At 45.4% G+C, this 13,666-nt stretch overlaps 1 protein-coding gene across 1 annotated transcript; it reads right to left on the bottom strand.

Moving 5' to 3' along the window:
* Nucleotides 1-4,958: 4,958 nt before the first annotated feature.
* On the bottom strand, nt 4,959-13,211 carry LOC112267786 (cAMP-regulated D2 protein-like). The gene is made up of 9 exons (XM_042318056.1): nt 12,561-13,211; nt 12,140-12,341; nt 11,239-11,372; nt 9,898-10,025; nt 8,996-9,114; nt 8,475-8,615; nt 7,659-7,831; nt 5,102-5,410; nt 4,959-5,012 (listed from the first exon to the last, which is right to left on the bottom strand). Exons 1-9 carry the CDS (start codon nt 13,077-13,079, stop codon nt 4,959-4,961), a joined length of 1,779 nt encoding a protein of 592 aa, XP_042173990.1. The 5' UTR covers nt 13,080-13,211.
* Nucleotides 13,212-13,666: the final 455 nt, after the last annotated feature.

Consider the following 13,666-nt stretch of genomic DNA (forward strand, 5'->3'; position numbering starts at 1 on the left):
ATATGTGGGCAGAACTGAAAAAGCATGTGTGAGCAAGGAGGCCTACAAACCTGACTCAGTTACATCAGCTCTGTCAGGAGGAATGGGCCAAAATTCACCCAACTTATTGTGGGAAGCTTGTGGAAGGCTACCCGAAACGTTTGACCCAAGTGAATCAATTTAAAGGCAATGCTACCAAATACTAATTGAGTGTATGTAAACTTCTGACCCACTGGGAACATGATGAATGAAGTAAAAGCTGAAATAAATAATTCTCTCTACTATTATTCTGACATTTCACATTCTTAAAATAAAGTGGTGATCCTAACTGACCTAAGACAGGGAATTTTTACTAGGATTAAATGTCAGGAATTGTGAAAACTGAGTTTAAATGTATTTGGCTGAGGTGTTCCGACTTCAACTGTGCATGCAGACTCCATGGTGTTGTTGCAGTACCCCTCAATTCAACTCGTAATAACACACATCTCTAACGTACTTATCTTATCTGCGTTCACAATGACCCATTGGTAGCTATTTTGTGTCCAAACGTCTTCAGAAATGAAATGCACCAAAGACTGTTATTTGAGTACCAAAGAGAGGAATAATATCTGCTCGTTTTCAGACAAGACAGGACTTTGTACTCCCTGGTACATGCCCCCAGCACACAAGACAAAACAATGTTCTCTTATTGAGATGTAAGACAACAGCTGGACTTTAGCCAGAACACGAAAACAGCAACTCAAAGGATTACGTCCCAAATGGCACCCTATTCTCTATATAGTGCACTACTTTTGACCAGGACCCATAGGGCTTTGATCAAAAGTTGTGCACTATGTAGGGAATAGGGTGCCATTTGGAAAACAAGTAAACTTTTACACAGAGCTCTAGAGACAACTGCTAGGGGCTTTTCTGACTCATTTTGAATTCACAACGACAAGAGGACTAATTTCATCTCCACTCACAGTTGCCCTTGAGACTTCAACACGTTGAGGCAATTTCAGAGGATGAATACTGGTTGGGTTGAGGCCTCTTATTCCATCAGTTGCCTCTGATGCCAAAGGAGTCAATCAGTCAAAATGTAATCTTCAAAAAAATGTGATCCTCTGTATCCTTTTCCTCCCTATCTAATTGTAATAGCTTGTCTAATTGTCACACAGCTGCCTGATGTAATCAGAAAAACTTTCAAATCACAGTATGTGTTTGTGGGATTTTACATAGTGTCCCATTTTTAATTACAAGGTTTTTAAATTTTGTATTTTATTTTTTAAACTAATTTCGTCTCTCTTCCATGTAAAGGCTGCATTCAAGGTCTCCACCGTCAACAACAACAGCACTTCACACTTCTGCATCCTGGCTTGCTGCATGGCCGATGTGCAGAGCGGAGCTGTCATCTGATTTTTAATTGCCGCCATCGTGGCCATAATCAGATATTTTTGGAATGCATCCATGCAAAGACTCTGCTCGCAAAGAGTGCCAGAGATAATTTAGATCCTAGTGACAATCAGCCACTGACTCAGGCCATTCCCTCATTATAAGTGGATGAGGTGGATAGTCTCTCTGAGTTTTCTCGTCCTCGCTGATGATCATAAGATTTGGAAAGAGAGAGAGAGAGAACCCCAGTCAGGAACTAACCATTAGTGTGGTGCTATGATTAGCTGCCATTGATTGTACATCCAGCCATCTTTGATCACTCAATCGATGGCATTGTAATGCAGTTCATGTTGGTATTGGACAACTGTGTAAGGGCAGGGGAACATCCAGTAGAGCTCAGTGTTAATGAGGTTGATATGCAGTTCATGTTGGTATTGGACAACTGTGTAAGGGCAGGGGAACATCCAGTAGAGCTCAGTGTTAATGAGGTTGATATGCAGTTCATGTTGGTATTGGACAACTGTATAAGGGCAGGGGAACATCCAGTAGAGCTCAGTGTTAATGAGGTTGATATGCAGTTCATGTTGGTATTGGACAACTGTGTAAGGGCAGGGGAACATCCAGTAGAGCTCAGTGTTAATGAGGTTGATATGCAGTTCATGTTGGTATTGGACAACTGTGTAAGGGCAGGGGAACATCCAGTAGAGCTCAGTGTTAATGAGGTTGAGTTGGCACTCTCTTTTGGTGTCAGCACATCTCATAATCAGTGTGGGACTGTACAGGCAGTGTGTGTATGTGTATGTCTGTGCTTATGTGTGTGTGTGTCCTGGCGTGTGTGTGTTTACATGCACACATGCAAGTGGGTGGTGTGTGTGTGTGTGTGTGGCATAGGCTGGCACTGTAGAGGGAAAAGGTCAGAGACTGCAGTGAGTTTGGCATCTAGAAGAGAGGACACCATAAGAGAGAGGAAAATAGGGACACATCACAGTGGCCTCCGTTGACATTGAGAGCCATGTACTCCAGGACTGCTTCCCAAATGGCACCTGATTCCCTACATAGTGCACTACTTTTAACCAGGGCCCATGCACCGTAAAGGGAATAGGGTTCCATTTGGGACAGAACCATGTGCTCCAGATATGCAGTGTAAATACACTGAATCAATGTAGTGGCTGAATGCTAGCAACGCGGTGGGTAAACTCCACAACAGGGGGAAAGTTACATGTTGAAATACAGAGCCACATCATGCCTGAAAAAATTAATTGCATTTCCCCTCGGCTTATTTCCATATATATTACAATTCAATGATAGAATACCATTTGTCCTCAGAGCTTCATACCCACCATCCAGGTGGTGGTGAATACAGTTGAAGATGACATATATTACAGGTGAATTAATCATTTTATGCCTGCTATCTTATAGTGGATTAAGGTTAGGATAACATGAGTAGTCTGAGGCTCTGTGAAGTTTCCCCAAGGAACAGATCTAGGACCAGCTTCCCCTCCCTCAATCCTAACTTTAATTTGGGGTGGCAGGGTTGCCTAGTGGTTAGAGCGTTGGACTAGTAACCAAGTTGCAAGTTCAAATCCCCAAGCTGACAAGGTACAAATCTGTCGTTCTGTCCCTGAACAGGCAGTTAACCCACTGTTCCTAGGCCGTCATTGAAAATAAGAATTTGTTCTTAACGGACTTGCCTAGTTAAATAAAGGTTAAAAAAATATATTTAAAAAACTAAATCATTAGTGGGTGAAATGCAAAACTGACCCATGATCAGCATCCAGGGGCAAATTCACCCTACACAACTATTGAAAATGCATTGTAATCTGTAGCCCTGCTGTTTAACAAGGAAGTAGACATGTTCAAGAGGGAACATGACCTCAGTTGCCTTTAGGGCCATTTTGAGATTCTAGGTAACCTTTTCTATTAATCTGGACTTACTGCTGTGAAATCAATACTTTATGTTATGCCTCTGAGCATGTAGGTTGGTAGGAAGGGAGAGAAAGAGCTAGAGAGAAGAGGGGGATGGAAAGAGAGAGCTAGAGAGAAGAGGGGGATGGAAAGAGAGAGCTAGAGAGAAAGAGGGGGATGGATGGAAAGAGAGAGCTAGAGAGAAGAGGGGGGATGGAAAGAGAGAGCTAGAGAGAAGAGGGGGATGGAAAGAGAGCTAGAGAGAAGAGGGGGATGGAAAGGGATAGAGAGAAGAGGGGGATGGAAAAGAGAGCTAGAGAGAAGAGGGGGGATGGAAAGAGAGCTAGAGAGAAGAGGGGGATGGAAAGAGAGAGCTAGAGAAAGAGGGGGATGGAAAAGAGAGCTAGAGAGAAGAGGGGGATGGAAAGAGAGAGCTAGAGAGAAGAGAGGGGGATGGAAAGAGAGAGCTAGAGAGAAGAGGGGGATGGAAAAGAGAGCTAGAGAGAAGAGGGGGATGGAAAGAGAGAGCTAGAGAGAAGAGGGGGATGGGGGAGCTGAGAAAGGGGGATGGAAAGAGAGAGCTAGAGAGAAGAGGGGGATGGAAAGAGAGCTAGAGAGAAGAGGGGGATGGAAAGAGAGCTAGAGAGAAGAGGGGGATGGAAAAGAGAGCTAGAGAGAAGAGGGGGATGGAAGAGAGAGCTAGAGAGAAGAGGGGGATGGAAAGAGAGAGCTAGAGAGAAGAGGGGGATGGAAAGAGAACTAGAGAGAAGAGGGGGATGGAAAGAGAACTAGAGAGAAGAGGGGGATGGAAAGAGAACTAGAGAGAAGAGGGGGATGGAAAGAGAACTAGAGAGAAGAGGGGGGAACGAGTAAGCTAGGGAGACCTACTAGATGTCAATCGTCAGTATGTATGTTTTCAGGTCGTTCTGACCCAGCATGCATCTGAATGACCAATCTACCATGTGCACCCTACATGGTGCTCAACCCAATGGCCATGCTTTTTTACGAAGATAACATTGAGTATTTCTCACTGTGATTTATTTGTCATAGAAAAAACATTATCCAAAATGATTCACATGTACAGCGACAGTGGGGTATTCATGTAGGAGTTCTCAAGTACGTAGCCAACAAATCACTGCACAAATCACATCAAATGAAGCAGCTGGGGACGAGAAATGGTTAGAAAACTAAAAACATGCAGTTCTTCCAAAGTAGATACACAGATATGTTTCCTACGTCAGGGGAGAGAAGGATGACTGCACCTTTTCATCCCCTCCTTCCCCTCGTCTTCTTCTCTTCCCCTCATCTTCTTCTCTTCCCCTCCTTCCCATCATCTTCTTCTCTTCCCCTCCTTCCACTCGTCTTCTTCTCTTCCCCTCATCGTCTTCTCCTCTTCCCCTCATCGTCTTCTCCTCCCCTCATCGTCTTCTCCTCCCCTCATCGTCTTCTCCTCCCCTCATCGTCTTCTCCTCCCCTCATCGTCTTCTTCTCCCCTCCTCATTCTTCTCCCTCATCGTCTTCTTCTCTTCCCCTCCTACATAAGTGCTTCACAAATCATCTCTAAGTGTAAGTCATACTCTATAAATGGTGTGTACAGGGTGACAACCATTCCGACTGTAGGGTGAATTGCCAAATGTGACATAACACTCTATGTATGGTATGCATACATAACCAATACCAACACCTTTGCCCGCCCCTATGCCCTAATAGATGCCCAGCTTGTCCCAGAAGTCACAGATATGGTCCCTGGTGCCCACCTGGGCATGGGAGCGGACAGTGAAGTTCATGACCAACCAGGAGCTGGTGTCCGAGTAGCGGGGCCAGGCCGGCAGGCGCTGCTGTCTACAGAAGCCGCTCTGTTGCATCCGTGAGGCCGGGTCCCCGGTGTGGGCGAATGTCCCCAGTAACACAACATCCGATTGGACAGCAGCCTCTCGGGTGGGGCCAGCGTGAAGTTAGCCATGGAGGCAGTGTTGAAGAGGAAGGGCAGCTCAGCACCGTGACACACGTGCTCGTAGCAGAAGGACAGACCGGACCACACACTGTGGTCCGATATCACATGGTCAAAGACGTACATCCACACGGCGCTGCCCACTTTGGTGCCTGCCCGGGCTGCCTTACGGGAGGGGCAAAGGAAGACGTAGTCTGTAACAATCTGGAGGTAAGTAGAGAGGTCATTGAGTTCAATAGAATCTGGGAGTAAACAGAGAGGTCATTGAGGTCAATACAATCTGGGAGTAAACAGAGAGGTCATTGAGGTCAATGCAATCTGGGAGTAAACAGGGGTAAACAGAGAGTTCGTTGAGTTCAACAAAGAGAAAAGAGTCCCTAGTGGCTAGTGTGTGTGCTACAGAACTGCTGCTCAAAGCATTTTGTCTCGCTTGTTACCTGGAAACTATACTCAGGAAAACACTCAGTGCAGCCGCCTACGCGGCACAGAATCATCTAGAACACCTGTAACCCTCAGTGTCCTCAAAGGATATACACGGAACAAAAATATAAAATACAACAATTTCAAAGATTTTACTGAGTTGCAGTTCATATAAGGAAATCAGTCAATTGAAATAGATTAGTTCGGCCCTAATCTATGGATTTCACATGACTGGGGATACAGACATCCATCTGTTGGTCACAGATACCTCCCCTTCGCTTGCTCCCCAGTTCACTTTCTCTACCACTCCCTCTCCCCCCCCGCTCTCTTCCCCTTTACCTCTCCTTCTCCCCCTCCCAGGCTGAGGCTTGTGGCCTCAGTGCAATAGCTGACATTTGTCATGACCCTCCCCTCCCCTGGGACCTGTCCTTTAGGAAGGGGGGTCCTTCCTCCTATGCTGCTCCTCTTCACTGGGCACACACAGACAGTGAACTGTATATGAATACTAAACAGGTATGGGAGTGTCACCTTCTGCCCCCTGCCTCTCAGCACACTCATCTCTCACTTTAGATTCAAAACCTCCAGAGAAAGTACCTGAGGCTACTTACCATCCGAGCTCTCGGTTTCACATTTTGGATGTGGACTTGGAAATGAGAGCGTTTCCCTCACTACAGTGAATGCATGTATTCTACTGATGCAGTTTGTGTATTCATTGTCTGTTGTTGTCTCTAGTGTGGTTGGAGTCAGTTTATCCTGTAATCCACACTGAACGTCATCTAGCCTGAGCTGGTAGTGAAATAGCCTGGGCTGCATACTGAATATGGCTCTGATGTCAACTCTCTGGCTGACTGGGTGGAGCTGCCCCTAGACACTGATCTTTGGTCAGTTTTGCATTTCCCCCAATACTGGTTAAGGTTAGGATGGGGGGAGGGGAAGCTGATCCTAGATCTGTAGCTTGGGGAAACTGTGATTGGGTAGTCTTCCTCTGTGTCTCTTATTTCCTAAAGATCTGCTTCCACTGTGTGGTATACATCTCAAAGAGACAATGGCACTCTGCTCCAGACAGCACCACTAATGATTCTTTGAGGAGGATGGCCATGGGAGGAGCCTAAACAGAAATTAGTATTTTAGCTCCCTCTGCTGGTAATCATGTGGAGTTGCACTATGAAGAACCAAACTATCAGATGTAACCCATCTCTACACAGATTAAAATCAGAAAATGTCAAGCGTTTACCTCTAAAATAACTCAGGCAGTTAGAAACCTAGCTCTCTGGGTTATTGTGATAGTTTGGTTAATCAAAAAAGAATCGGAACCTAATACAAATTTGGTAGCCTATAATTATAATGATTAAGTCCGTCCTGATTTTTTTGATGACTTGGACAGATCATTCCCACAGAGAATTGAGTAAGAGATTTTCAGCATGGGGAGTAGGGTGAAGGTATCGCTAGAGTAGACGCTTATCTTGGGTCAGTTTAGCATTTTTTGTAGGTTAGGATTGGGGGAGGGGAAGCTGATCCTAGGTCTGTACCTACTGAAACCTTCTCCCCAGAGCTCAACAAGGCTCATCTAGATGCGGTGAGATGAAGCGAGGAGATGGGCAGATGTGTCCTCATCACGCTCCGAGGTCTCTCTCTACAGTCCACTGGCTGCAGACGTGACCGTCTAGCCCTACAACCACTGATCTGGAGCCTGACAATGAACATTGCCAAAACTTTTGTTGACTTTAATGTAAAACATTACTTTTTGGATGATTAATCAATGTCCTTTTTAACATTCGATTTGTCTTTTTTTATCTAACATGTTTGCATGGACAACACTGAGTTTCTCCCTGGCTACGTCCCAATGATCTCGTCTTCCTGATGTCTGGACCCGTTCACTACTCATTTAAAAGCATTGGATTGGTGTAGGCATAGGCTGGAGTTTCCATACCAGTAATTTCCTGCCAAATCCATTAAGGGAAGTGAACAAGTGCACACTTTGGGAGAAAGGAGAGATTATTGGGACGCACCCTCTGTGAAAGTCATATTTTACCTGAGCCAGCATGTCCCGTCGGTCAATGTCCTTGTACAGGGGCAGGTACTTGTGTAGGATCCTGAGGGCGTGCTGTTTGAAGATAGCCGCGGTGTAGACGGTGCACTCCACCGCAGACACAGGCTTGGTGAAGACCCCGTACACAAATATCACCCCCTCCTCTGAAGTGGTCCCTGCAAGGTTGTTGTACGTCAACAGCATGCCTTCAAAATGTTGGTCCAAACGTTCTGGTATAATCTTGGTTGTGTTCATTAGGCACCAAACAGAAGAAATCGGGATGAAACAGGGAGGGAGGGACTATCTGGAATCATTTACATTTTCTATAGAAGGTTTTAAACATTTGCGAGCCCTAATGAACACAACTCTGGTATGAATATAACCATGGATCCTGTAGAAGGGAAGGACACAGAACACATCAGGGACGAAGAATCTCTCCTACAGATGTGTTATGTCGAGTGGCCAGCTGAGAGGGAACCAGTTGCACTTCACCATCTAACATTCAACTACTCAATCTAATTAAGTCACACCCTTAGCCAGCTTAGCCAAAGCCCAGGCATTGACTTGGGGAGCCAATGCAACTCTTCAGGTCTCTGGCAATGGTTACTCGTCATCACACATGCACCGAACCACCTCTGTAACCTTAAGTGTGTAACAGATGTCTTCACTAGTACAGAGTACCTACTTTTAATATACTGTAAGTTGTTCTTTGAGTGTCCTGAAAGACATTTGACAAATTAAATGTATTATTAAGTGTTATGGGGCCAGCCGTTAAAAGCTGTTCTGGTTAAATGTGAGTGTATTTCAAGTGGTCCATACCAAGGAGGACTGGTTTCTCCTTCTGCCAGTGGCCCTTCTGGAAGGCAGTCACAGCCTGCTCCTTGATCAGCTCTCCATCCACGTAGGGCCCCCAGGTCTCAAAGATCTCCAGGAACCTGAAGGGATTCACCACTTTGGAACCTGAGACAGAGAGAGAGAGAGAGAGAGAGGAGGAAGGGGAAGAAAGAGAGAGAGTCAGAGAGAACAACAATTAGCGACTTACCAAAATACACCGTGCAAATATACAGAAAATGACTCCACTCAAAATGCTAAACAACAAGCTCTGTAATGAAACACACTCAGCAACTCTGAGATGTTGATGTTGTCATGAATAAGGGCCAACTTAGATAGGGCTAGAGGGTCAAATTTGTTGTGAACAATTTGGGACACAACAAATTTGACCCTCTACCTATGGGGATAGGGGGCCATTTGGGTCACAACTCGGTCTAAAAACGGTCAGTCAGAGACAAACAGATAGACAGAGACACAGAAGAAGACACAGAAGAAGACTGGTCTCCTACTTGACTTCATCTGGGCAGCGAGGACAGCCTGAGGACTGAGGGACAGCAGGCACACGATGTCGCTCACAGAGCAATTGGCCTGTCTGGCAAAGTCCCTCCCCAGCTTCAGGGCATCATGTCTGGAACAAAGAAAACAGACCACAGATAGTCTCTTTCTGCTCAATGGGAACATTAGGTAGTGCCACATCTCTTCCAGGAGAGTAACGACAGCTGGAGATGGAATGACTGTTTTACTAGGACATGGACTGAAACTTAAAGGTACCTCGTCTTCTTGGATGCATTAGCATGTCTAAACTGTAACCCTGAGGGGAGAAATAACATTGAATTTAATTGATTGAATTCAATTAATCCCATTTATTCCTTGTAGCTTGACAGGCCGTATAACAAAACACTTATCAGGAAGTCGGCGATTCACTTTTGTAGTCAATTTCACATATGGCAAGGATTACTCATTCAAAATGTGGGAAGGATAAATTGATCTATATAGATGATAGAAGCAAAGTGAGGGTCTCCTTCTTAAACCTGAAATCCTGAATGGTGAAACCGCCACGTCTGTTTGGGATATTATAACAAACGAAGAAGTTACTGGAAACAATGAACACTGTATTTTTCCCTTTGCCATCGTCGCACGCGCGATAGAGCAGTAGAATACGTACTGACATTTAAAACAACAACAACGGAGGTGGGGCGGACAGTGGCACCGTTTCCACTACGGCGGATTTCATCTTTTAAGGAGTTAGCGATCAAGACCACCAGCTGAGTCATGTGTACATTCGGCCAACGGAAGGAAACGGACTGAAACAGGAAGATAAATGTGAATCTGTCCAATGAGAAATGCTTGTTTTTGCTGCAGTGTGCCCAAATGAACACTACCCAGATGTTAGGAGTTAGAGGTCACCGACCTGGTCTTGAGAGGGATGGAGAAGGGTAGGCTCTGGAACACAGCCTGTTTGAACAGGGGCTTACTGCTCTGGACCATCAGATGGAGGCTCACTGACTGGGCTCCTGCACTCTCCCCAAACATGGTCACCTGTTTTGGATGTTAATGAGCCATAATCAGGGTTGTGTTGTATATCCACAGACAGAGAAAATAAGAACGTACACAAACACATAATCCTGATGGTTTTATGCCTCATTTAGATATAACGCAGGATGATAAAGCTGTTTATCTTTGTTTGATGGAGTTGGGATATAGAACTGAAAGGCTTTCAACATCACTTTTACTGAACCAACCAGCGTGTGGTACTAGCTGTTTGTATGAGATGCCAGCAATTTCTCTTTCTGCATGATCCAACAAATGTGTTTGTGTTGGGTCTGCAGTAGGGCACAACTAGGGCTTCTGGAAAACCAGAGAATTTATTGAAAGTTCCTGGAATTTTGCAACCCTACTCTGCAGCATAGCCCCATCTCCGGACAGCATCTTTCCCCACTCGATAACCACTCAGAGAAATGTCATCAGGGCTGGAGGAGCTCTTCGCTGTGCCTCACAGAGGCTGTTATTCTCTATGCCTCACAGAGGCTGTTATTCTCCCAGTGGTGTGGCCTACAAATCAGTCACGACAGCACCACGGGATACATAGAGGTCATTCAACAACAACCACTGCTGAAATACAACCAACAAGGTATTTCTATACATGGTCAGAATGTGAATATGTGTATCAGGAGTTTTTCCTGACCAGAGTTGGGATCAATTCCATTTCACTTCAGTCCATTCAGGAAGTAGACAGAAATTCAAATTCACTGTTCAATGACAACAATTGGAATTTAAATGTATATTTACTTCCCGAATTGACTGAATTTAAATGGAAATGACCCCAATCCTTTCCCTGACACCAACCCTGCACCTGAGCCCCAACCCTGCACCTGAGCCCCAACCCTGCACCTGAGCCCCAACCCTGCACCTGAGCCCCAACCCTGCACGTGAGCCCCAACCCTGCACCTGACCCCCAACCCTGCACCTGACCCCCAACCCTGCACCAAAACAAAAAGATCAGTTTGAGTCCGTTGAGATTATCAAGGACTTGAGGTGCTGGAAGAAAATCAGATGTTGTCATTTTGTATGACTGTGGATGTGACTGTGGATCATTAGGCGTTAAATAGATAAAAAACAGACATAAACAGGCAGGGACTACGTGGGCTAGTCTAAGAAACACTCAAATTCGTTTTCCATTGCGAAACATTTGTAAATATTTTCCCTTTCCTGCTCTAATGAACACAACCCAGGATAATGTGTACGTGCTTGCCTTGCTGGGGTCGCCTCCGAACAGAGCGATGTTTTGTTGAACCCAGAGAAGAGCAACCTGCTGATCCAGGATCCCATAATTCCCGGTTGCTGAGGTTTTGGGGTCTTTTCCCGAGACGAGGAAACCAAACGCCCCTGCAATGATACAGCAAGTTCCTTGGACCATGAAAAACTATACACAAAACAACACACCTCTCAGAGGAGACTGGTGGGCAGAGATATAGGAGGACTGGCTAATCATAATGTCTGAAGTGGAATTGATGGAACGGATTCAAACACATCAACACATGACGTTTTGATATGGTTCTATTTATGCCATTCCAGCCATTACAATTAACCCATCCTCCCATCTCTGCCCACCAGCCTCTTCTGACAGCCACACAGATAATGGCCTTTTCTCAATGGTCTCACATACCCATATTGATCAGGCCACCACAGGGTCGCAACTCGCTACACCCACCAAATGGTATTTATTGAGGAGAGGATGGTAGAAGTCTAAGTCCACTTGAGAAAAGTATATTATATATACAGCAAGTTGATATACCCAGGGTCTTCTGCTAAATCAGACAAGCTCTCTGTTCAGAAATGTTTGAAATCACCATCCTAGTTTTGGGACTGTGTAGGATAATGTAATCAGCAAACACACTAATGAATCACAAGGTCTCTGGACTGTCCCTGCCCTGTTCCAGGTCTCTTATGAAAGAAACGATTTGATCTCATGGAAACTAGCCTGGATAACTAGATAAAGGTTGTATAGTGAAGAGGTGTAGGGTGACGTTCCCTTGAAATACAGACCCTGGTCAGTTTGGCATTTTCCCCACTAATGGTTAAGGTTAGGGAAACTGATCCTAGATATGTACCTAGAGAAACTCCTCCCCAGAGCTAAAGAACACCTGTCTTACCTAGCCGATACGCCATGCTCACCACCACAGTGCGAGTGAAGTTACTGATGAACCTCCCATCGTACAGGGGCTTGGAGGCTGAGCCAGCAATGAAATCTCCCCCGTGGATCCACACCATCACTGGCAGGGTTGTCAGTAAAGGGGAACTGAAGTTCACATCCAGAGGTACAAATATGTTGAGGTAGAGGCAGTTCTCACTCACCTATGCAGAAATCAAATATTCACATTTCAGATGCCATTTCACACACCAAATAAAATACTCACATTATTGACGAATCAAAGACATTCCTGGATGTTATCAGGAGATTATTCAGGACTTTGTTAATTTCATGTTTCACTGTCAACACGCTGCACATGACACACACATATATTGTGCTAAATCATAACATAATTATCGAGCCCATCTGTGTTAGTCCCCTACCTTCTGAGGGCACTTGTCAGATATGGGGCCACTGCAGCCTTGCATACACGCGTTCCTCGGGTACGTGGCGTCGTGGACCCCCGGCCACGGGGTCACCGGTCTGGGGGGCTTCCAGCGGTGCGTGGCCACAGGTGGGTCCGCATACGGGATCCCATAAAATATGTGGGACTTTTCCACTGTGAGTCCCTTGATCAACCCATTGTTGGTCAACACTATGGGGCCATAGTCAGGAATATCAGGGATGGTAGTCCCGGTGTTGAGTGTATTCTGGATGACTGGTTCCTCATCAGTCCAGATGGGAATGGAATCCTCTGGATCTCCAAGCTCCTCCAGTGAGTTTGTTTCAAAGCGAAGGTCTCTGTTGATAGCCAGAGGCTGATCCCTGACCAGTAGTCCAGAGGAAGAAATCCTTCTAATAAACTCTGTAAGGTCGATCTCATTCTCAAACGTTGCCTCCTCTGCAAAAGACAGCGCAAAGACCAGTGAGCAATGCAGCAAGAAACAGTGACAGCTCTCCATCTTTCCTGAATGAATTATTAGAAAGTATTAGCCAGGGTCTCTCAGTCAGGTCTGATCATTCTCCAGTTGTGTCCTAGCTGGGGCAGAAAATTGAAGCCTAAACTCCTACACAGATGAGTAAGGGGGAAATGCTTATTCCTTTTCAGGCTTTCCTTTTCATACCATATTTGGTAAGGAGAGGAAGTCCAGTGGCAGGTCAGAGGGACTATATCAATCAAGACAAAGACAAAGAGAGTAGGCGTTCCCTAACAGAAATATGCAAATGAACACTAATATGCACCAATAATATATTTCTAGTTTGCGCTTGGCTCTGCCCAACTCCTTGATTGAGTGTTCACAGTGTGAAAATGATTCCCATGTAAAAGCCCCATGTGAACGATCTTGGGTTTAACAATAAGAATCTTTGGTTCTTACAGTGGCCTGTGTGGATACTCGTGACACTAATTTGGCCAATTGGAGAATCATGGACAGTTCTCAGACAGAACTTCCCTTGTCAGACAACTGTGGATTAGGACTCATGACTGATATACTTGGGATAGCCAGGACCCTGTGATGCACTTCCAGTAATGGGAGGCAGGTGGTCTTTC

The sequence above is a fragment of the Oncorhynchus tshawytscha genome, unplaced genomic scaffold (genome assembly GCF_018296145.1).
Source record: "Oncorhynchus tshawytscha isolate Ot180627B unplaced genomic scaffold, Otsh_v2.0 Un_scaffold_10343_pilon_pilon, whole genome shotgun sequence".
NCBI lineage: Eukaryota > Metazoa > Chordata > Actinopteri > Salmoniformes > Salmonidae > Oncorhynchus > Oncorhynchus tshawytscha.